This window comes from Brachycentrus maculatus, unplaced genomic scaffold, assembly GCF_059751285.1.
Source record: "Brachycentrus maculatus isolate JH-2025_06_01 unplaced genomic scaffold, ASM5975128v1 h1tg000421l, whole genome shotgun sequence".
In the NCBI taxonomy this organism is placed as follows: domain Eukaryota; kingdom Metazoa; phylum Arthropoda; class Insecta; order Trichoptera; family Brachycentridae; genus Brachycentrus; species Brachycentrus maculatus.
Window position 1 is genome coordinate 27,783 of NW_028281169.1, and position 27,218 is coordinate 55,000.

Consider the following 27,218-nt stretch of genomic DNA (forward strand, 5'->3'; position numbering starts at 1 on the left):
GGGCGCGTTTTGTTTGAGGCCATCGCGCTTTAGGTGTTAATTAGTTTTTTTATGAGAGTTGCATTATTATCTTTATTATGTACGAAGTTTATACATCAGTTAGTGGGTTTTTGTTACTTCTACTCGTAGGTTAAATCTGTGTTGAGAACAGGAGGGATAATCTAGTGTGAGCCAATCATTGACTTCTCGGCATTTGGCCATTGCTGGGAGGGAAGTCTTGTAATGTTTGGTTTAGTTATGAAAATTTGTTGGGTTAGGTAAGATTCCAGTAATTTTTGTAGAGCTAGATTAGGTTTAATTAAGGTTATGTTAAATTCTGATACCTTGAAGAAACCTATTTGACCAGGATGTTCTCGATGGCGGCCGTTGAGATTGGTTGCTCCTCCTCGTTGTCAGCTTCTCTTTGAGTTTCATCATGTTGCTGGACTACTAGTTCTTGGCACTACAGTTGTCAACTCTTGTTAGTGTTCTTCAACGAGCTCGTGCGCTGAACCACTCGACTGTCCTCAGCTGCTTCTCCCTGCATCGGAATGCAGTCCGTGAGGGGCGTAATGGACGAACATAAATATCGTGCGCAGCATTCGTCATGGGAGGCATCACTGTAAATTAATAATAAAATAATTATTGTTTAAGAAGATTTTTTAAAATTTAAATAGTAAATATGGATGGATGTATGTTGTAAAACTACAATAAAGGATGTATGTTGTAAAAAATCCCGCATACTCCCGTTGATTTCTCGGTTAATCCGAAAACATGAAGAAAATGTAGACAATTTGAATTTTAAAACTGCGCTTGATTATACCTACTTGCTTAGTAAGGCGCACGTGTTGGCAGCGTGATACCACTAGACAACTAGACTAAAAAATTGAACTTGAAAATGTTTTTTTTAAGATTGATACCACATACTACAAAGTATTGTTTGGATTGGATTGGGTGAGATCCGATCATTTAGATGATCTGCATCAGTGAATCCGTACTCTAATACCGAAACAATAAATCTTTCGTCGGATAAATAGGACCGATTAAGGCTGGAGAATTTTTATCACAAATATTATGACGTAAAAAAACAGGTTATCAAAGTAATTCACAAATATTTTAAGCCATAAACATCGCGTATAAGTGAGATACTGTTGTTCTATCGAGCTCGGCTCTCAATACATGTTTCGACATTATAAGTACTATTGCGAAATATTTTTTTATAAAATATTTTTAAGATAGAGAGAGAAAGAGAGATCTATTAATAATGTGATGATACCTACCAAAGACAGACGCGGAGATGGACGAAGCGAAGCAGCGACCCAATTCGCTGTTAAAAGCGGTGACTTGTCACCGTCGACGGTAAGTCGCTGTTGAGCTTATCTATACGATTTAGTTAGTTTAGTTCGCTGCTTCAAAAATCGTCGCAACATCTCCGAGTCCGGCGTAATGTTGACGTTGGAACGATTTCGACTCGGCTACGGCTCGGCTAAACAAACAACAAACGCAAATATCCAACTATGATCGGAGACTCGTCGGTTGCCGGTTGCCGGGAGGATTTTGGTCGGCCAATGCGGCGAAGCGATACATGTCTCTTCTAGGAACAAGAACAGACAAGTATAGCGTTCAAAGTTATTTTTTTTAAATTGCAATGGAGATTTTTTTATTATTCTTTGTTTTATGTTAGTTTGGTGTGTACCATCATCCTTTTCTTCTTCTTCTAGATACCTAGTTCAAATTGCCGCATAATTAAATGAAATCAATTCCTTTTTAATAGAATTTAGGCGATGATCGCGAAAATTGTAAATTTTGTGGTATACGGGGAACTGTCAAACTCGGTTGTACATAGTACCTACCTACGTCCATATGATTTGAACTGTGAGAAAAAACTCATTCGTTAATATGACTGATTGTACTTATGAATTAACGCCTGCACAATAAAGATAATCATCGAACATGGATGATTTAAATTATCATGAGCACACAACGCCAACGGGCTTATGTAGGAACAATAAGGATTCTTTTCTCGTGAGTGCTGGAGCTACTAACTACAAGAATGACTTACATGCCACCCTCGATGTATATGCCACGAAACACAGGCTAATGAAACTCAAAAACTGCGGATAAATAGTTTTATAGGAAGCATCTTGCGTTGTATTTTATTCAGTTTTAGATGATCGACTCAATACCACATATAAATTGGATCGAACGCCGAATAGCGAAATCAGTACTATTGCCGGAAACGGTACTATTGAGTGGAAATTCACCTATAAAAAATCTTTGTTTTACACCTTGTTTTGCGAAATTGCAGATATTGAAATAATTTAAATTAACACAATATACAATAATAATAATAATAATAATAATAATAGGAACATGCAATGTATTTTTTTTATAATAAATGAAATTATCATAATCGCACAAAAGTATTCACATACGTATTAAAAATAATGATTTCCAATCAATTCCTCAAAACGTTTATAATGAAGTCCCATTTTGGCATAATAAAAAACAAATAAAAAAAAACAGTAGGTAATTAATCATTTTTACATCCACATTAAATTGTTTAAAAACAAGTAATATTACAATTATAAAAATACAATACACAAATGTTTTAAATACAAGTATTATAAACATAAGATACCAGATGAAAAAATAATTGGACGTGAAATGAAGCTGATGATTTTGTCAAATAAATTTGTCAAAACAATACTGTATATGTATTATGTACAAAACACGACATCCGTGCATGACCCGCGTATGCTTCTGAAGGGTAATAATGACCAAAGTGAAGAATAACAAGCACTTAAGCGCGAATTAAAATGCGTGCGAATATAATCTACATGTAATCTACATGTGCGAACATTTTTGAGGTGATTAGGTTGAATTTCGTATGACACATGTTTAGGAATTTGCAAAAACAGTAAATAACACTACAACATTTGAAAGAAAGTTAAATCATTGCCTCGATCAAAATTGAAAAGACAAGGCATAGCATTGATATTTTCTATTTATTGACATATTTTACCATCCGATTTTATTTAGGGTTACATATTTGTATTAAATGTTAATAATATTATTTTCATAAGCATGCTGTATGGACATTTTGCTTGCAGGCAAGGGAACTGGTATTGGAATGTATTGTAATAATAAACTATCTCTAAATAGGTCGGCGTTATTTATTTTCGCGATCTTATTTTTATTTACTGTTAATCTTTTAAAAGCAAAAATGTCGCAAAGAATTCGTTGTTTTGACAATAGGTTTTTTTTTAATTACCTAACGTCCAAGTGACTCTGAAATCTTGATACGGCTTATGCAACACCGCGTATTATGACCCTACTCAAGCTTCAACTTTTTAAGTTTCATAGCCTATGCCTACTCGTGAGTGGATTTACTCTTTATGTTTAAAGTTACTATAATTTCATGTAATTCATGAGTGAAAATTCTAGGCAAAAACACTCGCTTGACAATAGGAATGAAATGGCCTACGTTTTTGTTGTTGCGAAATTCGATCTTAATTTATATATCAATAGGATCACTGCACTGACGGGACTTATCTACCTCTAGTAGGTGATCAGTCTTTTCTCAGTATGTATGTATTGAATATTTAACACCCCTATGGGTGTGTATTACGTGAGAAAATGACTGATTATTTGAGTGACATTAATTAAATACATTATTTTGTCTAAAGAAAATAATTACAAATACGATATCGGAAATGTAATAAGCACCTAAACATATTCATAATGCATAAAAAATACAGATTCTTAGATAAGTGGGTATTACTCAATATACATTATACCTGACAGAATTGTTTGCGTCGTTGTAGTAGAAATATCTTACGTATATATTTTAAAGGAGAATTTGCTATTTACTTTACGCAAAACTACGAGAAAATGATGGATGGTGAGGCCTAAACAGTTCGTTATTAAAAATTAAATCAAGTTGTGGCAGAGGGAGTAAACTGTATACCTACACATACGAGTATATTGTTTTTAAATGGTCGGGAATATTATTGACTTAACAATAATTATTTAATTGATAAAAACATAATTTATATAATAATATTAAGAAAATACATAATACAAATATTTCTTTAAAAACACTTACTATACGACGTTCAAAGACCGAAGATCTGCCACCTAACCACTGCGAAGCTGTTCAATTCCATGTGTATCAGGTTGTAAAATGCAAATAAATGTTGTTTTGTGTAACATCCGGTGTGTGATTTCTGAAAAAAAAATACAAACAATGAATGAATAAATTAGGTAAAATAGTTATTATATTAATAGTTATTACAATAGTTATTACGATCGAGATAACACTGCGTTTGTATGATGCAGTGCCCTATGCACCATTACGGTGCGGATAAGGGTTGGAAGATGAAGAAGTTATTGCAACCAAAAAAACAAACACTTATTTGAAAGGGAAAAATGTGGCGAACGTAAAATGTACCATAACTAAGGAAACTTAATTCCTTTTTAAAAGCTTACTGAAAAAATATCACTTCACAGATGAGCCCACAAAATATATATCCAGCCATGTTACAGACATACATTATTATTTATTATTTAAAAATATTATACTTTTCAATTTGAATAAACAGTCATATCGATTTTTTTAAAGAGAAATGTGTATTTGTGTTTTTTTTTTTTTTTTTCAAAAATACTTCAATTTTATACTATTTCTGTGAGCCTAAGCGGCTCATTATTAAAAATAGGTATTAAATTGTGGTAGAGTGGGTTCGAACCCAGAAACTGCGACTCGAGAGTCCGCGACACTAACCACGGGACCACAGCCCGATACCGAAATTATTAACGCAAGTACACGAATATTTTGCTTATAACACTGTTTTGTATTGACAAATAGATTCGCCTTCGAAATAAATACATAAGTATATGGTTTTGAAATGAAAACAGTTTGAAATTCCAATAATAAAAATACATATGTACTTATAGCCATACTAAATTATTATTACAATAAATCACAATGTATTTTCTAATAAATCGATAAGTGAAAAATTGAACGGTAAAATTATTAATGTTAAACGAAATTTGTAACGACTTTTATTGCCTATTTGTATATAGCTCGTTTGAAATGCATTTTTGTCCGCTAATTAAAAAAATTATTTCCCTCGAGTACATTAAAACATTTTTTTCTGTAAAAAAAATATATTCTTTTATTTGTCCCTAAGTCTATTCTTTGTCCCTAACAAATGTCTAATCGCGAGAGCGGAATTAGTTTACTACAGTAGGTAGTGCTAAAATACTTATTTATATTTTAAATCAATTGAAACAATCCGAGAATGAGTAAATGGTGATAAATTAACCGAAATATAAAATCAAATAACTATTCTTACTTAAAATCAAATACAATGGAAGGTGTTACCTGAGTATGGAGTAAACAGTAAACTTATCCAAAGCATTGCATCCTTGCACGAGGATAGCAATACATGCACAAGGGTAAGTGGTTCATTTTCATTCTGGTTTAACATTTCTAAAGGTGTCAAACAGGGATGTGTAATGTCGCCTTGGCTGTCCGATATAAACATGGATAAGTGGATGAAAGGGCTGAAAGGTTTAAATTTTAAATGTTGGAGCTAGAATGAATGATTTGACTGTTAGTTGCCTTTTGTATGCAGACGATGCTGTGCAGAGAATACCTGCAGACGTTGGTGACAAAAGCGACATGCCTCGCTTCCATACATAAGGGTTGGAACCAGGACTCCATTGTGTACTGCCAGTTTAGCTTTCGCTGATATGTTTTATTTGCTACAACTGTTTCAGTGCACCATTCATTCTGTTCCCAGTATTCTCTCTCCTTTCTATATCTTTATCAAACTTTCCATCCCTAGAAAACATACTACCTAAATATCCGAAAATATCTACCTGTTCCAAAATCTTCCCTTTTACCAATCTATCAAACTGAGATCTACATTAATCTCTTTCAAAAACCATAATTTTGGATTGGCTAACGAATTTATTCATCGATAAATCATTTTCCTTGCACACATTACACTTTTATCACCAACGACTTTTGCGAATACCAGGAACCACAATATCACTTCCACCTTAACTTTCACTGTCACTAATAAAATCACCGAATCGTTCCACCATTTTATCATCCTCGTTAGAACTATCATTGACGCTCGAGTTTTCGAGTTGAAATTAGGGATATAAAAAATATTTTTTCGAAATTACAACGTTAATTTTAATATCAAAGACTATAATTTTACGGAAAAAATGTTGCGTTCTGTTGCGCGCTGGTGAATGCATCAGCGCGCGTCAAATGTAAACTGACGTGTACGTTTACGTATAAACTATCCATATATATATATATATATATATATATATATATATATATATATATATATATATATATATATATATATATATATATATATATATATATATATATATATATATATATATATATATATATATATATGGATAGTTTATTTAGTGCCATTTTTGTAAAATACTAGCTCAAGGGCGCAAGATGGTTACAGTAGTAGTTTGCATAACTCAAATATTTTAGCCAACAATGCTTTTACATTACTTTTTTTGTTGTATACTGACATTCAAGATGCGCTCCATTTTCCAACAAACCGCAGTAGGAGAAATGTCTTGGCTTTGGAATTAAGAATTAATTTAAATAATTAAGTATATTTTATTTTACAACAGGATAGAAACAATAGGAGCAGCAGTAGGAGCCCAGAATCAAACTCGTTCACTTGCTTGCCTCGGGTGTGTTGGTGCGCCACTATATTTCCTAGAATCCAAGCATCTATGTTGAGATGTCAACAAATTATATTTACTTAATTAGTTTTTATAAATTTATTTTATATTTTATGCTGTAATATTTGTAATTTCAGAATTATATTTTGTATATTATAAATGAACGTCTCATTACGGGTTCTGCGTAGTGAGACTATGATAATAAAAAATATCTTTTGTAAAAAGAAATAAATTAAAAATAAAAACCATTCCTATTACATATTATTTTTAAGTCGTACGTTGGTGGCTTCTTATTGTCTTTATACGATATGATACCGCCCCCGGTAATAAGGTGTGTAAATAAAGAATGCACCTTTGTTTTAAATGCCTATTGATAAGTTCTTTGTGCGCGTTGCGCGTATAAGCTTGATATGATTTGCGGATATGTATGTATTGTTTTCGTCGCAGGCAAGTAACTATGAATTAAGAAAGAAATGAAGCGATGATAACCATCGAAGCACCCGGTAATGGAAATACGCACGTAAATAGTGCAATATAATGAAATAATCATTCTTATAAGATTATGTAGTAGTAGTAGGTAACCAACACTTTACTTTATGACGTGCAAAAGGGACAAAGCAATTATCGATCGAGTTATTTCATATGGTGAGTTGACTTTATTTCCCTCTCATTATCACAAGACGTCGCAAGTCGAGGCGTGCAAAAATTACTATCATTTATTAAAGAAACTTGTATTGCTCGGGATCGATTTGCAAAGTGCTGCCGACTTCATTTGCGTTTATAGAAGTCAGTCGGTTTCTTTTGACGCGTTATGTTTTCGTGTCTACTTCTTAGAGCTTTCTTAACTTTTAAATTCATATTTTCAACACTTTTGTTTGTTTCGCTATGGAATCACGATGGATTGTTCTGTATTTTGTCTCGATATTCGTTGTCATTATTTCTAATCGACTTGGACATTTTTAATAACATAAACCTTAAAATTTGCCAGGAATGATTTTTGCTACTGATATTTCTTAATTTTACACGATGTTTTTTCTATGTAAAAGGCTGGACCATTGAAACAATTGAATTTATAAACATCAGAATGATTCAATTTAATTTAACAACAGTTAACCCATATTACTGTTTGTATAAAATGTGGACTAATGTTTTTTGGTAAATGATTAAATGTTGAAATTAAATTTCCATTCAAAATGTTTTGTATCAATTCAATATTGTATCCGTTATTATTAGTAATGTGTTTAATTATAGTAAGTGTTTTCAGAAGTAACATTACGTCATCATACATCGTTAATAATTCTTTTCATGTTCAAAATAATACAATAGTTGAAATTACTTTATCAGCATAATATAAAAAGCAACTAATCGATCTCTAGACTCTAGACCAGTGATTCCCAAAGTGGTCTATATCGACCCCTAGGGGTCTATGATAACCTGCAAGGGGTCTACGTCAGCTAAAAAAAATTTGGGTCCACGATAGTGGATCTCAACACATACACTGATAATACCTATTTACTTACATCATACTATCTTATAATATCAAGACATATACATTATTTATAAAAGTACCTATGAAGTAAAAAAATTATTATATATATTTATACAATTGTGTAAGTTGTAGGATATTGGTATTCGCTTTGTGGTAGCAATACATTTTGAACTTGTAAAAACCACAAATTACAAAATTTTATTTTGAGTAGTTTTAATTTAAATTCAATTAATAAATGTATAAATTAACATGTGTTTTTACTTTAAGTTTTTAACACTAAACTTCACTACAGTTAGAAATTTACAGGAAATCAATATCAGGTAAGTAGGGGGTCTACCCAACACGGGAAAACATGGCAAGGGGTCTACGACACAAAAAAGTTTGGGGAACTCTGCTCTAGACTATTCCCCAGACTGTTGCCAACCGTACCCTAATATTTCCGATTTCAGCGTGTCATCACTTCCTGGTCCGATTAAATTCTTTTACAGTTTTTTTTAAATTAAGGTGATACCAGACGGTTTTACACCAACACGGCCAACACATATTAACGGCCAACACACATTTTGGTGCCCGCGATTTTTAACTGTTCCTGGTTAATTTTTGGCTGCAGAATCCGAAACAGCCCTCAGAATCAGATCTATTTTTTGAGATATGCTACATTAAAAAATACGAATTTTCAAATTTTGTACATTTCACGTTATAACTATTACTGTTGCTAAATTAAAAAAAAACATGGATGTAAGTATTTATAAACAGGAAAACATAGATTTACATACATTAGCCACTTATCACACAAAAAATCCTGTTTTATGACTTTCTAGCATGGAGTTTAGTAGGCTAGTTTTGCTGAAGGCTCCAACAGTAGTCGGCATATGGATATCCCATCATCCTTGATATCTTTAGTAGGCTAGTTTTGCTGAAGGCTCCAACAGTAGTCGGCATATGGATATCCCATCATCCTTGATATCTTTAGTAGGCTAGTTTTGCTGAAGGCTCCAACAGTAGTCGGCATATGGATATCCCATCATCCTTGATATCTTTAGTAGGCTAGTTTTGCTGAAGGCTCCAACAGTAGTCGGCATATGGATATCCCATCATCCTTGATATCTTTAGTAGGCTAGTTTTGCTGAAGGCTCCAACAGTAGTCGGCATATGGATATCCCATCATCCTCGATATCTTTAACCCCTATTCTTCACTAAAATTAGCCAAGTTTTCTGGAAAGCGATCTAGGAGACTGTGGAGGTAGTGTACTTTTATGCTCACGGTACAACCGACAATTTAAAAATTAGAAAGCATAATTTCCACTAATTATACGTAATTCTCTGCTTAATGATTCCCAACAAAATAGTAAACTACTTGAACCAATGAACACCACGATTCAGCCTCGTTCATTGATGTGGTGAATTGTGGATCTTCAACAAGTTTTTTGAGAACCATCAAATATACCAGCTTTTAGTTTTTCCGTGCTAATCCCAGGAAATTACTTAAAACAATTTCCATTTCGATTTAAAGCATTCAGAAATTGATTCCAGATATATATTTGGATACATAAATTCTAATTTAGATTGGGAAATTTCTATTTTAGCCGTTAAAGATTCATTTTTGTATTATTTTTTTGACATCTCATCAAAGATGAAGAAGAATATGGAAGTCTGGGCATTTACGGGGCTTACGACCGTCATAGGCTGGTTTAAGTGATCACTTTACACACGTGTAATATTCACCAATTCTACCCATTATTGACAACCACACTACTCAAATTTTTGGAAGTTCTATATATATGAACCAATTTAGAAACCTTGTCCATGAATCACTAAAACTTCACTAGAGACATCTATTGGTGAGATGTAAAGAAGCTTTTTACTAAGCAGAAACTCTTATATTAGTATGTGAGATCCGAATCCCGGATTATAATCACACACATGAGAAACGCCAGAAAGTACCATTTTCATTTTTATTATTAAGCTTATAATTTGACCAGATAATTTATTTACAACATTTTGAGTGTGTCCAAATACTTGTTCCATATTCTTCTTCATCTTTGATGAGATGTCAAAAAAATAATATGAAAATAACTCCTGTAATTGGAGATAATCCAGATTTTGTGAACAAGTATTTGGACACACTCAAAATGTTGTAAATTCATTTTTGGCTTGTATCAGAACAAACATCAATTAACTTGTATCTCGAAGACTAGAGCTGATAGAAAAATCTGGTGTCATTTTTGAAATCAGCACATTAAAACCACATTAAAATCAGTTGTTAAATTTTCGGCACCAATTTCTTATTTTTATTTTGTTGGCCAGTGTTATCGAAGAAGATATTTAACTACAGGTACGAGCTAATAAAATCTAAAACAAATAAAAAGCGATAGTTCGCAATGCGCACTTTCGTATCAACAAATTCCATGAATCGATCTCAATAAATGACCAACTGCGCGATGTAATTACTCACACCTTGCTAACTGATGAACCTTTGTTAGATATTTATATTTAGATAAGACATAGGTACTAAGACGATTTTTTAATGATTCGTTAACTAAAATTTGGTCTTTGTGACTTAAAGTGATCCCTTTTCTGATAGTTTTGGGCAGTTTTCATAAGAACCAGATTAAAAAAATATTAAAATTGTTATTTGAACGGCACACTGGGAGCATTGAATATTTTTAGCTATTTTTACCCGGGTCAACCCTTCTGAATTCAATAAAATTATTTGAGACCGCTCAGTTTCACTCAAATCACGTTTTTTGGCATTTTAATATAAAATAATGAAAGCTCAAATGAAAAGTACAAAAAATGAACTTTTTCACTGATTAAAATAACTGGAGAACAATGTTTCACATAAACTGACCCTTGAAATTAGTAAAAAGAGAGTTTTTGAATAAACCACGCCCCTGACTGTCTAGGGTCGGGATAGTAGGTAAAAATATAAGACGAACTGTATCGAAAGGACGGACGGAGTATAGAATGCTCGAACTTATTACGAATGCATATTATCAATAATGACATCATCCGATACGTTCACATAAGCGTATCCACAATTCCTCTAAATTGAGACTACAGCGGGTGACTTCTGGTTTTCCGGTGACACGTTATATACCTACCATATACGAGTACAATAATAATAGACGGTTCAATTGGAGCAATGGAAGATGGACTAGTGTCGGGTGTGGCGCTCGCACTAACGAGTTGTCGGGTAATTAACGATGGGATTATTTCCCAGTGCAGATCCACTTCTAACCGGAGATGACCGCTGGCTGAGTGACCGAGCCTGGGATAATAATTAGCGCCGTGGACATTCCGCGCCAATTCAAACTATCGGTCAAGGCTGCGCCATGAAGTCACTTCCTAACGCTGCTTACATAACATTCAACGATGCGTATGTTGCGCGCTTCTTATTCTTCTTCTTCTATCCGTGTCAGCTTCCCGGATCGAGTACGTAACGACGCGAGTCGTCTCCGGGCCACCTGTCTCTCGCAAGCTCTCGGCTTCCTCCCAGATACGTCTAGAGCCCTAAGGTTTCGGCGAGTCATACCCGGTATTCGGCACTCGCTTTCGTGAGGATCCACGACTCTTAGGTTTTGTAGAGCGGTGAATCCCACACATTGCGTATTTTACCGAATATAGTTCCTCCCATTTCAAGTTATTCGTTCAGTTCAAAAATTGTGTTTATCGTAGGGCTAGCCAATGGCTGAGCTTTATGTGTGTATTTATGTTTATACATATACACGCACATATAACATGTGCTCGCCGATATCTACGTTTTCTGCGAGTGATTTGACTGAAAGTACACATTAGGAGACTGAATTAATTGTAGCGCGTAACGTACTCGCGTATCGTGTGTCGTGTGTCGTGTGTCGTGTGGCGGTGTGCGTGCGGCGCGCAGACGGAGCGGCGCGGCAAGGGGAAGCGCGGGGACGCCGGGAGAACAGAGAGAGGAAAGAGGAGAGGATTCGCGGAGTTCTGCTCGCGAACTCCCGCCATTATAATTGCTATCACACGAGTTAGTACCCGTCCCGCCGCCGTGAGTGACGCCCGCATCGGCCAGTTTCCCGCGCGACAGAAAAACTCCGCGAAAACCAAACAAAAGAGCGTCGCGTTCTAAGTTTGTACGTTTCCTAACGGTCGCGCGAAGAGACCGTGCCGAGTGCGCGCCCAGAGCAGGGGAGGCGTACACACCCCAGTTGTGCCGAACTCAACAGGTAAGGACTAAATTACGCACCCGAGGAGTATCTACATATCGATGCGATACGTACCAGCTGTACATAGGACCGCAATCTGAGCCCGACGGGAGATGTTTTTATGAAAATACTTCACTTTTCTTCAAGTAACTTAAAACATTAATTTAACCACGTATTTAAGATCTATTAAATGACAAAAACAAAACGGCGTTTATTTTTGTTACTTTATAAAGCATTAAAAAAAATACATTTTTACTTTTTACAATAAATATATAAAATGAAAGAACAGGTAATCTGTCAGTATACCTAATCATTCTTCGAGGGGTCTTCTTTTAAATGTTTGTATTCTAAAAAACGCCATGGAAGTAACATTTAAAAATGTCGATGCCAGTATACTTAGGATAAATGTAACTTGTAATTTCTACGTTGACCACTTCCACGTAGACAATATTTTATATGTTAAAGGAAAGAAATAAAAAATAATCATTCATGGTTTTACTCTTTTTTCGCGCATATTTTCATAAACTGAATCTCGAGCTCGTGATTCTACGATTTTCAAAAAATTCCACTTGAAACACAAGAAAAGTATCCATTGAAGGATGGGAATTTTTATTTGTTTTTTTTCAGGCTTATCTTTCTACGTTTTAATTATGTAACCAATATACTATTTTTTTAAATAAATATTTATTTATTGACAACAACAAATATGAAAATCGATCGATTTAAATGTCGCGAATGTTAAAGTAGATCTATTCCGGGCAGTTAGGCTATCCCCCTCGTACGTTGTACTAAATAAGAAACATTTTTATAATTTGGAGGGCGCCAACATTTTTTAGGTCGTAAAATATCGTAAACATTCGTGTTGCACCATTTTCGCTAAAAAAGTGCGCCATTATCAGGTTAAACTCCGGATGCATCTTACCTTCTAACGGTTGGGTTTTATATTACATACCCTTTTAAAATAAAATGAAAAGTATACATTCAAAATATAACGCCAGAGCGCCGGAGGGCCTCTCGGTGGTCGCACCTCCTGTTGACACTGCACTACAGCGCCTCTCTTAGCCTCCCTCTACACACAGCCTACCCTCCACCCTCCACCCTCCACCCCCCGCCCTCTAATCTGCACTCGAATCTTCTTCACGAGCGCCTCTCGCCTCACTACTCGCGAAGGTCTCGCAACGAAATGGAGCAACAGCATGGACCATGAGGTGCGGACAGGAGTCGATCATCGCACGGTGCATCATAGGGCACTGCATAAAATCTACGAAATGTTTATTGGATCGTTTACAATATGATGGCGAGGTTATCAATCCCGCGGTTCAGATACATGTCAGGGATAATATTAAATAATTCTTACAATGAAAAAACAAATGTTGATTTTGTCGCCCTGGGAGTCGAACCCAGAACCTCTAACGTGGTAGCCAAATGCGCTTACCACTATACTATGGAGCTATCAGAAGCGTACCTTATACAAAAATTACTTATGCGGGTGGTAGATACCTACATAGATAAAACTGTACACATAAGATAATGTATACTGTATTCACTTTTTCCTCGCGAGGTTAAGTTAAGTACCTACTGGGAGAGAACTTGTCCAGTAACTTTATGTTATGCCAGCTTCAAATATAAAGGTCGGAGTGCAATCCTGAACAAGTCGTTACCCATTCTTAATCGTAGGATAAATTTAGTTGCTTATCGCGATTTCTATTTCCTAATATATTTGACAATTCGACATATGAAAACATAAGTCGGAAAGAAATACAATCGCGGTGCCACACATGCGCCCGCCGCGCGCCGACAGATTCATCTCCATGACTGGTATGAGAGTCACCCGTTCGCTATTCACGCTCGCAGGATGTCACCCATTACAGATTCGTGTTATATATTCGCGCATCTCCTACTCCTACATACCCGCTCGCTCTTACGGGAACATAATAATGTAACTATAAACGATAACGTTGCTATAAACCTTATTAGAAGTCCATCGATAATCTGATTCGGGTCGGGTGGATTGCATCGGTTCATAGTTTGTGGTGTACCGCCAAAATGAAGTAAAACGTCTCGGCTTCTCTCTCGGTCAGTACGCACTTTGCTTATTCACCACGAATAAAGGATGAGCCGAGTAAAATTATCAATAACAGTTCAAGTGCCACGTCAGATTGTTCTCGTTAGGCGATGATGATCACGTGGCACGGTGGATTGAACGCAGAGAAAAGAGGGGGCTCCCCTCACCGACTAGAAGTGCTGCAGATCAGATCATCTCCCTGTCCGCACGTACTCCTGTCTGCGGTCCGCGTCCCGCAGCCTGCCGGATGTACCTACCCTGCACAGATCTCCTTACTGATCCCTCTATTATATATAAATTCCGATCACAATTTCCACTGCTCAGTTCCTAATATGTGTGGAATCGAAGCTTAGGGCTTCTGTATCGGATCCGGGAATGTGGAGGGAAAGTTTAAAGCTCCCTAGCTACGAGTACATTGCGCCGACAGCCACCTGTACACTGTATACTCGTATATGGTACGTCCCTGTCTACTACCCGCGTGTCTTTGCAAGTACCATCCAACTTTCGATAGTTTTTCCTGTTTTCCCCGTTTACAAAGACGCCACTAAATTTAATCAAGAGGACGACTTCCGTCTCGGCGACACCGCCGCGACTGATAATTGCAGCAGAACTATTATTATCTGATCTCGGCTCAATGCCAAATATTACAAAGTATTTGACAGTCTCCGCCGCTAAAGTTGCACTTCGGAATAATTTTCGGAGATTATTTAAAACAATCTAATACAGGCATGGAACAATTATCGTAAAAGCTATCCTGACACGACTGGTCATACGTATTCCGGAGCGCAATTGCCGCAATGGAGGATATCATCTTACATTAAGCGGGTATCAATAATGACGTTTTATTAATGAACAAGTCTAGACCGATGGGTGGCAGATAGCCGGCCAGTTAGTGGATCGCTTCCTCCTCGTGATTAGTCCTCGCTTCCCTGCTACTTCCTGCCAGGGAACGTAATATGCGCTGGACACCACTCGGCGCTCCGTACCGGAGTACGGAGCAAGTCCCGACAGAGAGGACGGAAGGACGATATTACTGTGGCGAACGATAGCTACCTAAAAACTGTAAGTTTCCCTGGAGGTGTGCGGAGAATTGTCGCATACAGATTTTACGCTCGCGTCGCGACGCACGGGCGCGAGAGAAGTAAGACCTGTATGTCTGAACGAAGTAAAGCAACGCGTCGCTTCAATCATTAAAATAACACGCCGATCGTTCCGACTCTTGAAATATCCACTTTCGAGAATTGATCAGTTTTCATATCGCATTTTAATCACATAAAATTTGTATATCGGATCGAATGAAACCGTTTGTACGAATATCAATATAAGTTAAAAATAAATGTTAAGACATCGCGTGTAAACTAAATTGGACAATATATCCCGAACACCCTTTCGATGAATTCAATTCGTTATTATCCAGTTAGCGAATGTTGCAATGCGGACAGCTGCATTTTTAATCAATCAATTGGACTACGCGTACTCACCAGTGGTACTTAACACGGACTTATACTTGTTAATTAGTATTATTACGCAGTCGCGTATGTGACATGTCGCGCGATATGAGGCGGAGCTGCCCGCGCTCGTCCGCGCTCACTTCATATCGTCGTAGACCGTCAATGAGCGGGAAGCTAACAGGATACTACAACCTGTGCAAGGTGTGACAGTGTAGGGCTCCAAGTCCATGGTAAATACAGCACTGCTACCGGTTTCAAAACAATGCTTATTTTATCGAGATAAATTAAATACAAATGTAGGTGGTACATACGAGTATATGTTAGGGTTACAGAATGCTTTTAATTGAAATTATACACCGCTTATTAGATTTAAGTTTTGATGATGGAACTGAAATTCAGAAATTAGAGCAATGTGATTGTTGTCAATCATGGCCAGATTGGTGAATGTTACACAGTGTGCCCCGTAAATGCCTAGAATTACATATTATTTTTCATATATGTTGAGATATCTTTAATAATAATAATAATAATAATAAAACTTGATATAAATAACTAAAAATAAAGTAGAACGAATCCAGAATTTGTGAACAAAATTTAAACACTCAAATAATGGAGAATAAAAGCTATAATCACCATATATTTATTTTCTACGACCTTTTTTCATTGCAAAGCACCGCAAAGTTTTCATTATTTTTTACATGACGCTTTACCTCGGGCGTAACTTCGTAACTTGCATAATGTAATTATAATAATAGCAATAGCTAAACAACTATTCTGCATACCAACCACTTAGCTAACCACTATTTGAAGCTGGACATTTTGTTCAATTCGTTCATTCATTACAGCGTTATCTTTCGTTGGGTTTGGCTCATCTTAAAGGACCCATACAGTGGATTGTTGTTTAGTTTCGGGTTCATGTGCATAGATCCATGATTCGTCGCCTGTCACAATCTTACAGACGTATTTTGAAGCACCACGGTTGAATTTTTTGAACATTTGTTTGCACCAACCGACAGGAGCCTTTTTTCAGCGATTTTGAAATTATACGGTATCCAACGCGTACAAATATTTTTAACGACCAAATGTTCATGCAATACTAAATGCTTACTAATGGAACTAATGCCCGGCATGCCTTCATCTAGCGCTATGTCACATGACGATCTTGCAATATCACTTACTAATGGAACTAATGCCCAGGCATGCCTTCATCTAACGCTATGTCACATGACGATCTTGCAATATCACTTACTAATGGAACTAATGCCCGGCATGCCTTCATCTAGCGCTATGTCACATGACGATCTTGCAATATCACTTACTAATGGAACTAATGCCCAGGCATGCCTTCATCTAGCGCTATGTCACATGACGATCTTGCAATATCACTTACTAATGGAACTAATGCCCAGGCATGCCTTCATCTAGCGCTATGTCACATGACGATCTTGCAATATCACTTACTAATGGAACTAATGCCCAGGCATGCCTTCATCTAGCGCTATGTCACATGACGATCTTGCAATATCACTTACTAATGGAACTAATGCCCAGGCATGCCTTCATCTAGCGCTATGTCACATGACGATCTTGCAATATCACTTACTAATGGAACTAATGCCCAGGCATGCCTTCATCTAGCGCTATGTCACATGACGATCTTGCAATATCACTTACTAATGGAACTAATGCCCAGGCATGCCTTCATCTAGCGCTATGTCACATGACGATCTTGCAATATCACTTACTAATGGAACTAATGCCCAGGCATGCCTTCATCTAGCGCTATGTCACATGACGATCTTGCAATATCACTTACTAATGGAACTAATGCCCAGGCATGCCTTCATCTAGCGCTATGTCACATGACGATCTTGCAATATCACTTACTAATGGAACTAATGCCCAGGCATGCCTTCATCTAGCGCTATGTCACATGACGATCTTGCAATATCACTTACTAATGGAACTAATGCCCAGGCATGCCTTCATCTAACGCTATGTCACATGACGATCTTGCAATATCACTTACTAATGGAACTAATGCCCGGCATGCCTTCATCTAGCGCTATGTCACATGACGATCTTGCAATATCACTTACTAATGGAACTAATGCCCGGCATGCCTTCATCTAGCGCTATGTCACATGACGATCTTGCAATATCACTTACTAATGGAACTAATGCCCGGCATGCCTTCATCTAGCGCTATGTCACATGACGATCTTGCAATATCATTTTACGCAACCTACGTACATTACAAATATTCAGAAAGGAAATACAGGCGCGAAGAAAGACATTTTGCAAAGCGGAACTCTCCTTACGGGACGCGCCATTAGGCTAACGTTTCCACTTCCGGGTCCGGGGACTGTATCTACCTACGTAGGCTGGGAGGGGGTGCGGTGCGGTGCGGATAGGATCGCTCCAAGGACTGTTTGGATTCAGTGAAGTGTTCCATCGATTGTATCGCTTTATTTAGTCAAATAATGTGTAAACCGTAACCAAGTCTTCAATTATTTGAAAGGAAATTTATTATTATCATAAGATATAAGTATGTTTATACAGTAGCGAGCACTCAAATCTTTCCAGACTGAAAATATCAATTTTTCAAATAATATTTGTTGTTTTTGCGATTGATTGATAGATTTTCAGTCCAAATTATTGAACAACACTGATTAAAAATTGCCTATTTAGCCACCATTTTTTTCTTCTTCATAATTTTATAGTTAATTTGTAAATTCAAAAATGCTCATATAATTTCAAAATAAACATATTTATTTCAAATAAAATTATAAAGATACATAACACTACCAATTATCAAAAACCAACAAAATCTATCACGAAATCGCAACAACAAAAAATATTATTTAAAAAACTGATATATTCAGTCTAGAAAGATTTGAGTGCTCGGTGCTGTAAATGTAATTAGTATACATACCTATTTACATAATAATATTTCTACGTCAAAACAAAAGGTTGTATTAAAATTGTTTTATGTATTATATATATATATATATATATATATATATATATATATATACATATATATATATATATATATATATACATATATATATATATATATATATATATATATATATATATATATATATATATATATATATATATATATATATATATATATATCTATATGTGTGTATATGTATATGTATATATATTTATATATATATATATATATATATATATATATATATATATATATATATATATATATATATATATATATATATATATATATATATATATATTATATATATATATATATATATATATATATAAATATTATATATAAAGCAACTAAATACATACAAACTTCCAATTCTCAGAGTTGGCAATTAAAAATTATATCGGATTTCGCGAATTTTCATTTTGCTCTTTTGGTTTTACTTTCATAAGATGACCATTGAGCTTTCGCATCGGAGAAAAAACCTTAATGAGGCATAATTAGTCCGGAAGACTGTCGTCACCCCACCGCCTACCGCCTCGGCGCGCCTACCCGACCCCGGCGACCCTCCCAGGGGGATCGGGAACTGTAGACCTATACAATATCAAAGTACATACATAAAACGGACAGCGATGATTTTTTTTGAAATCTCGCAATCTTTTTATTCCGTACAATATCGAATGTACTTGGCTTTCAAATCGCTTAATGTAGCGGAAATATCTTTTTTGCGATGAAAAATATTACGTAGGAAATGCGAAAAGCGATGGAAATTTAATCTCAATTTCAATGTGAATAAGTTTTGACAATAACTCGACGATGGAAAACGATAAAAAGAGTCGAAAAAATTGACCCGGACGTTTTGTAACCTCGTTAGGCATTCCGTTTCAGGGAGAGCGGCGGAGAGCAGCCAGCGGGCAGCGAGCAGCATGGCGGACGACGCGGTGGCCGAGACGCGGCGCAGGTGGAGCGGGCGCACCGGGTTCGTGGGCTTCCTGCGCCGCAACCTGCTCACCATCCTCACGGTGCTGGGCGTGGTGATGGGCTGCATCGTGGGCTCCTGTCTGCGCGCCTCGCAGGGCAAGTGGAGCGAGCGCGACGTCATGTACCTGCAGTTCCCGGGCGAGCTGTTCCTGCGCATGCTCAAGTGCCTCATCATCCCGCTGCTCGTGTCCTCCGTCACGTCGGCCATCGGCTCGCTGGACCTCGGCATGAGCAAGAAGATCGGCGCGCGCGCCATCGTGTTCTACATGACCACCACCGTGTGCGCCGTCATCCTCGGCATCATCCTCGTCACGGCCATCCGGCCCGGCGTGGGCGGCAGCGCCACGCCCTCCAAGGCGTCCACGCCGCGCGACGTGCTCACGGCGGACACGCTGCTCGACCTCATCAGGTAGGTCCACCTCTCCCGTCTCCCGTCTCCCGTCCGCGCAGCCGCACGCCGACCCGCGACCCGCGAGCCGCCGCGCCAAGTCCAAGGCCCCGATATGCTAATCGACTATGGCGATACTAAACACGATGTTATTTTGTTACAACATACGACTATTCTGAATACGTAATTAGCCCTAACTCGTATTGAATTGCGAACCTGTTTTATCAAACAACTCAGTTCACAATAATAATAAATTAATCCTTTTAAATTTACTTGCGTACAATTTTTATTTAAACGATTACCATTACTGAAACAACGTTGTGAATAGTAAAAATGTCTTAATGCACTTAATACTCTGATAGACTCGATAGATCCGCCTACAATATTACACGACATATTTTTTACGCAATAATGTGTTTGTAAGTACTTATATCTGTAACGAAATAAATCATGAATATAAAAACATTGAATTTTTGCTTTAGAGTAAATTTCGGAATTAACATTAATCGCATGTGTGATTTTTTATAATAATATGTATACTTTTATATATTTATTAAATTCCTTGTGAGTACATGAGTATTTATTACATTTCCACGCATGATATATAGATATGTACACTACGATAACATTAAAACTTCCTATGTTTATGAACATACACGAAGGTACATACTGCGTGGCTCGACTTTTATATATGCAAGAAATAATATAAAAGTTGAACCATAAGATTTATTACGCTAGTTTTATATAGGCGGTAATGTTTAAATGCTCAGTTTAGAATATGTGATAATCGTTTATGTATATACCTACTACCAGAATTCACTTTAGTACCCAATTAATCACGGTGTTTTTAGCGTTTTCTTAGTCAAGGTCTAAATGGATGAATAAATTTCCGCACCTAAATTTTTATTCACAAATTCCCAAGTAAAATGCTATATACAATACAAATATACATATACATACACACACAAACACACACAAACACACACACACACACACACACACACAAATATACATATATATATATATATATATATATATATATATATATATATATATATATATATATATATATATATATATATTATATATATATATATATATATATATATATATATAAAAATATATATTAATCGAAAATCGTACTCACATGTGGAAGGTTCTGAGACCATTGGATGTATATAAATTTCAAGAATTAATGCAATATGGATTAATGGGCAGAATGGTGAACGTTACACGAGTGTATAAAGTGATCGCTTGACCCAGCCAAATGCCTGGTTGAAGCCCTGGGCCGTACAACTTCCATCATTTTCACATAAAGAAAAACGATAGATTCTTCCCATCATGTTTAGACCCCTATAAGTTGACATCTCATCTGAAGGGTGAATACTCCAGTGTGTGCTATAATTAATATTAATATTCCTCGAGTATATAAAAGTTTAAATATCTGCTATAAATATGCAATTTGACCCTGCATCGCCAAATATGGAAACTGTTTTGTCAAATAATGATTTAATGTTTCCTAAAATATTTTTCAAACCCATGATTATTGACATAATTTTTTGACATCTCATCGAATATGAAGAAGAACAAGTCTGGGTATTTACATGGCTTACGAACGTCATAACCTTCGAACTGGCGAATGTAACACACGGGTAACATTCACCAATTCTACCCATGATTGAAACCACACTACTCAAATTCTTGAAACTTCTAAATATATTGATCAAACTCGTAACACACTATGCGCGAGTTTCCAATTGCCATCTATAGTGGGACGAAGAAAGCTTTTATTAAGCGGATACTTTTTCCATTTGTATGCGAGACCCGAATCCTGGATTATATTCACATACTAGAGAAACGCTCGAAAACATGATTTTTAATTTATATTAGCTTATAGTTTAACCAGTTAATTTATTACAACATTTTGAGTGTGTACAAATACTTGTTCACAAATCTGGATCATCTCCAATTAGGAGTAATTTTTTACATTCTAATATTATTGAATTAGAATTCAATACTCGCATAGTTCTGTCATCATTCAAAGCCCTATTTTATTATTGAAACAGTTTGCAATATTTTCTTATGTAATGTTAATTACCGATATAATTTTCCTTAACTATTATATCTTATCAACTATTCTTCTTTACCCGTCGTTCGAGTCAGTGTCTTCAAGATTAGACGGAATTGGTACTTTGTTACATTGAACTCACCGAGTGACCTTTGTTAAGTAATAACTTCTTACAGTAAGCCGATGATATGTTTCAAATAGTATTATATTAAAAGATGTATTATTATTTTACTGTTCAGACTACGAAACGATTTTGAGTTAAAATATTTTATTAATTTCACTGGTTGATGTAAAGACAACGTAAAACGGATAGTATTTAATACGCGTTTTATTTGTTTTATTAATTTGACATTATTTGCGCAGCTTTTCTACGACATAATTTGAACACATTTTTAGAGGCAACGTGTCGCCGAGATTCCTTAGGATTCAAGGACACCGCCGGGCAACCTTCCTACCTACCGACTCGTTTCTACATGCTTATATGTGGTAGCGGAGCATATAAAGAATTCTCACGAGGTCAGAGTGTCGGTGCGGGGGCGGGGGCGGGGGCGGGGGCGGGGGGCGGAGGGGACGTTGACAGTCGAGCTTTTCCAATCCCTAAATCCGTATTGACACTGGCCTCACTGCGGGGAAAGGACCACTTTCCCTTTGATCCCGTGATCTCCGGGACAGAAGTGGGAGCAGCAGGGAGGAACAATACACGAGGAGGAACTGATGACTACTGCTTCTGATCGACGGGTTATCGATCGTAGTCGTATGTTGAACACGGAACAATTTAAATATCTCCACGCACTCGTATATCCAGTCAGTCCGGTGTTTTGTAATATATTATCAATAAACTGATGAAGTCTTTATTCCTTATTGACTATCGTGAATAGGACGAAAACGTGATTGCTTTACGGATTGATATATTAATTCCGATTACTTATGCGTTCTTTAGAAATATTATATTCTCTGAAGACACATAAGTGTGTATTGTATATATTATATGTAGGTACATATTTATATATTATAAAATATATTTCTCAGTAGCTTCATTGTTATTACAATTATTATGGAATTTAAATTACTAACTGTTTCATTAAAACATTGCTGAGAAAATAAATACCATATGTATAAAAATATTGAGAATCAAACTTATTTTCGACATTTCGTTAAGTGATTATTCGCAGTGTGCTCATGATATACGTAATAATGTATAAGTACCATAATATTTGATTTTTGACCTTGTTAATGTTTTTCATTCGATGAGAATTATATATATATATATATATACCTACTTGTGTCTATACATTTTTAATACTAACATATTCTAGTCACAATATTTAGTAGGTACGAAAATATTTTTATGTTAGTAATAAAATGCTTACGAATGTTGAATACAGATGGAAGAATGATTTATATTTCGCATATACATATTCATAAGAAGTATATGCCTATGGAGCGTAATAACAGTGATAAAATCATTAGCGAGCGGCTACTGAAAGGTTACCATTTGTCCTAGTACATACTTCGTGATGTCACCGTTCTGACAGCGAATATCGCGATATTTAATTAGAAATACTGCAAATTTTGGCATCCCAAAAGTTCTCGAAAAATCTGTTAATAGAGAAGCGTGGATTAACTTCCTCCTTTCTCGAAGGAAATTTCAGGAATAAAAAAATCGATAAAAAATAGGTCGCGGATATCAAAATGTCTCGACGTCATCGCGTACAGATTTTAATAGCGACGATTACAAAATACGCCAAAACACGGCTGTTTGCTGTGAGGGATCATAATATTATATAGATTACTGTTATTGTCGATTGCTACTAAAACATAGTTTAATCACCGGATTTAAATACCACAAAAGTGCACAGTGCGCCCCCACACACTCGGAACGGGGCGGGCAGTAGGGCGCTGCGCACTGTCCAATGCGCGCGAGGCAGCAGCCAGCAGCCATCCAGCGTCGCGCATCGTGGCGCGGTGCCCTTGGCAATCGCAAATTCCATTACGTGATTCATTTGCGCAATATCTTTTCATCCATACGAGTAGGTACATACGACATACATATGTAATAGTCCAAATTGTATAAATTACATTGTGTTTATTTACGTAATTATTTTTAGTATAATTATAGACGTGGCATGACTTCCATATCTACATTGTTAAATATTATAATCACCTTTGCATTTCAAACACCTACCCATATATTGATTTATTTAAAACTTTGCACATTATACATGAACCGATTAGACTGCTAAAGTACCTCCAAAATCAGGTAACGTATTTTTCCATCGATGGAAAACCTTTGGCATCAATCGACATGGTAAAAGTATAAAAATCCGACTCTTTTGGACTCGAATACTGATTTCGCAAAATTAACTATGTATTTTGCTAAAGAAATTTACTAAGTTTGGTTTTATATTCCATTATGAATTATTTTTTCTCCAAAATTCTTCACCGTTTCCGAGATACGGCAATATGAAATTTCGCTAACAATATTTTGCGAATACAGCCATATTTTTATATAACCATATCTTAATTAGCGTTATAATTTTGATGTAATCGGGTGACTGTCAATTTCGAATCCGAGGAGCAGAAAGAGGTGAAGTTCCTTAGAAAATAAAGACAACGTTTTGATTTCGTTTGAGTTTGATAAAACGTAACACGGAACTGACAGAGGATAGATTTATATTAATAAATACACGAATAGCATTGAGTTTTATGTTATTTGCGTAATTACACTTATCCTATTAACAAATCTGAATTACTTACTGGTTTATGGAACGCACGAATCACAAGTACACACCAAACTCCGGGTATTATTGAATGCAATAAAAAAACTGTTTGATTTAGCTTTTTCCGCTTTTATTTTATTTGACCTGTGATCGGGTTTCGCGTTACCGACATCATTAAACTGGATACCAATCTGATGATGGGGACATTGAATCAGTCTGACGGTGTCGGTAACGACAAAACCCGGTCACTGGTCAAATAAAATAAATGTCGAAAAATCTATATACTTAGTTGTTTTATTATATGTATATTTGTAATGCAGTCCACCAAAACATGTCGGTATAAACCTTTAATTATTATATGAATGTGGTAGTTTATATATATTTTTTTTTACTATAACCTGAAAAATAAACAAATGATACGTGTACGAAAGGACATTTTTTTAAAGTTCTGGGTACGTTTTTTAATTTTTTTTTAATAATACATTGTTACGTATTCCTAACCAACTACGGTAGTCCTCATTCGAAATCAGAGAAAATTAACATTTTATACAAGTAAGTTTTTTCTAAGAAATCAATAGAAAAATGGTTGAAACTGCAAGCTTCGGAAATGTAAGCAAGAGAACCCGTGAATCCTCGGTATTATTATTATTATTATGATTACCAGAATATATTGTAATAATATATAAATTCAGATAACATATTTATTAACATTTTAATTATTTGAAGTTCTATTCACACGAATGAATGCTACGTTTAATGTAATTCGAGTTTTGCAGATATAAAAAACCGCACATTGAATGATAAGACTCTGAAAGCCAGGATAAACAGTCAAATATTGTAAATATGTTATTCTTAGGAAATGCTCGGGACTTAATAATTATTATTTATTATTAAAATTGTTGTGTAAAAATATTTTTTGAGATAAAAAATCGAATATCCACCAATTATACTACTCGTCCCTTAGTTGTTCGTTCATTTGGTTGTTTCTAACAAATAACAGTTTAGTTAACATCTCGTATTAACATACATGTGTCTCTCACAAATCGAATATCCACCAATTATACTACTCGTCCCTTAGTTGTTCGTTCATTTGGTTGTTTCTAACAAATAACAGTTTAGTTAACATCTCGTATTAACATACATGTGTCTCTCACAAATCGAATATCCACCAATTATACTACTCGTCCCTTAGTTGTTCGTTCATTTGGTTGTTTCTAACAAATAACAGTTTAGTTAACATCTCGTATTAACATACATGTGTCTCTCACAAATCGAATATCCACCAATTATACTACTCGTCCCTTAGTTGTTCGTTCATTTGGTTGTTTCTAACAAATAACAGTTTAGTTAACATCTCGTATTAACATACATGTGTCTCTCACAAATCACTTCCAGAATACTTCACTATTATGTGCCTAAATATTTCATTTTCTTGCATGATGTTTATAATATTTATTTACAAATAACAAGTGTACATACTGTATACTTATAATACAATTCTTTAATTATTAATAAAACTCCAGTGCAGCAAATCGAAACGGTTCTCCGAACTGTAACTTGGAGTACTTTGCTCTAAAACCGACTTCTCTTGGGACTTTTCGTAACTAGCATTTTTTTATAGTAAAATGTTACAGCTTAGGACAAGACTTATACTTGTGTTTACATTAAGTACATACATACATGAATATGCATTCATTAAGTTATTTTACACTGCCATTATATACAACAATTTCTATGCGTATTTGACGTTGTCATTCACGAACGATCCGGTCTCAATGATCCGTTCATTTACATGGATCGAGTGACCAGATCCCAATTTTGATCCAATCTCTCTCCAATCTTTCGATCTTTCCAATGATTTCGTTCACTAACGCTGATCGGTTTTCTCGTTTCCTTTATTTAAGTTAATGTTACATTCTTATGGAATATAATTAAAATTAAAGAGTCTACACTACCTAAATAACAAGTTGCTTTTCCTTTGGAATAGCTCCTCAAGTAAAGGCAATTTTATTCGATTACAATTTTTAATCCAAAATATCGGAAAATCCTAGTGAATTAATAATCGATCATTAAGAGATTTTATAAACGTGCTGATAAAATGGATATAAATTCCACTGTTATAGTGATGTTATAATATACCGTCATATAACCCACAAGATCTGCGTCTCCAGTAAAAATATGTACGTATTACATATATAA

At 35.6% G+C, this 27,218-nt stretch overlaps 1 protein-coding gene across 2 annotated transcripts in view; it reads left to right on the top strand.

The window, feature by feature from the left end:
- Positions 1–12,197: 12,197 nt before the first annotated feature.
- Positions 12,198–27,218, top strand: part of LOC148302668 (excitatory amino acid transporter 3-like) — a 52,494-nt gene continuing 37,473 nt past the window's right edge. Inside the window, exons 1-2 of one of the 2 annotated variants that reach the window (XM_088271195.1) lie at positions 12,198–12,405; positions 19,737–20,252. In XM_088271195.1, coding sequence (XP_088127321.1) covers positions 19,789–20,252 — 464 coding nt within the window. In that variant the 5' untranslated portion in view covers positions 12,198–12,405; positions 19,737–19,788. The remainder of the gene's footprint in view (positions 12,406–19,736; positions 20,253–27,218) is intronic. The other variant, XM_088271194.1, reaches the window with a different exon arrangement.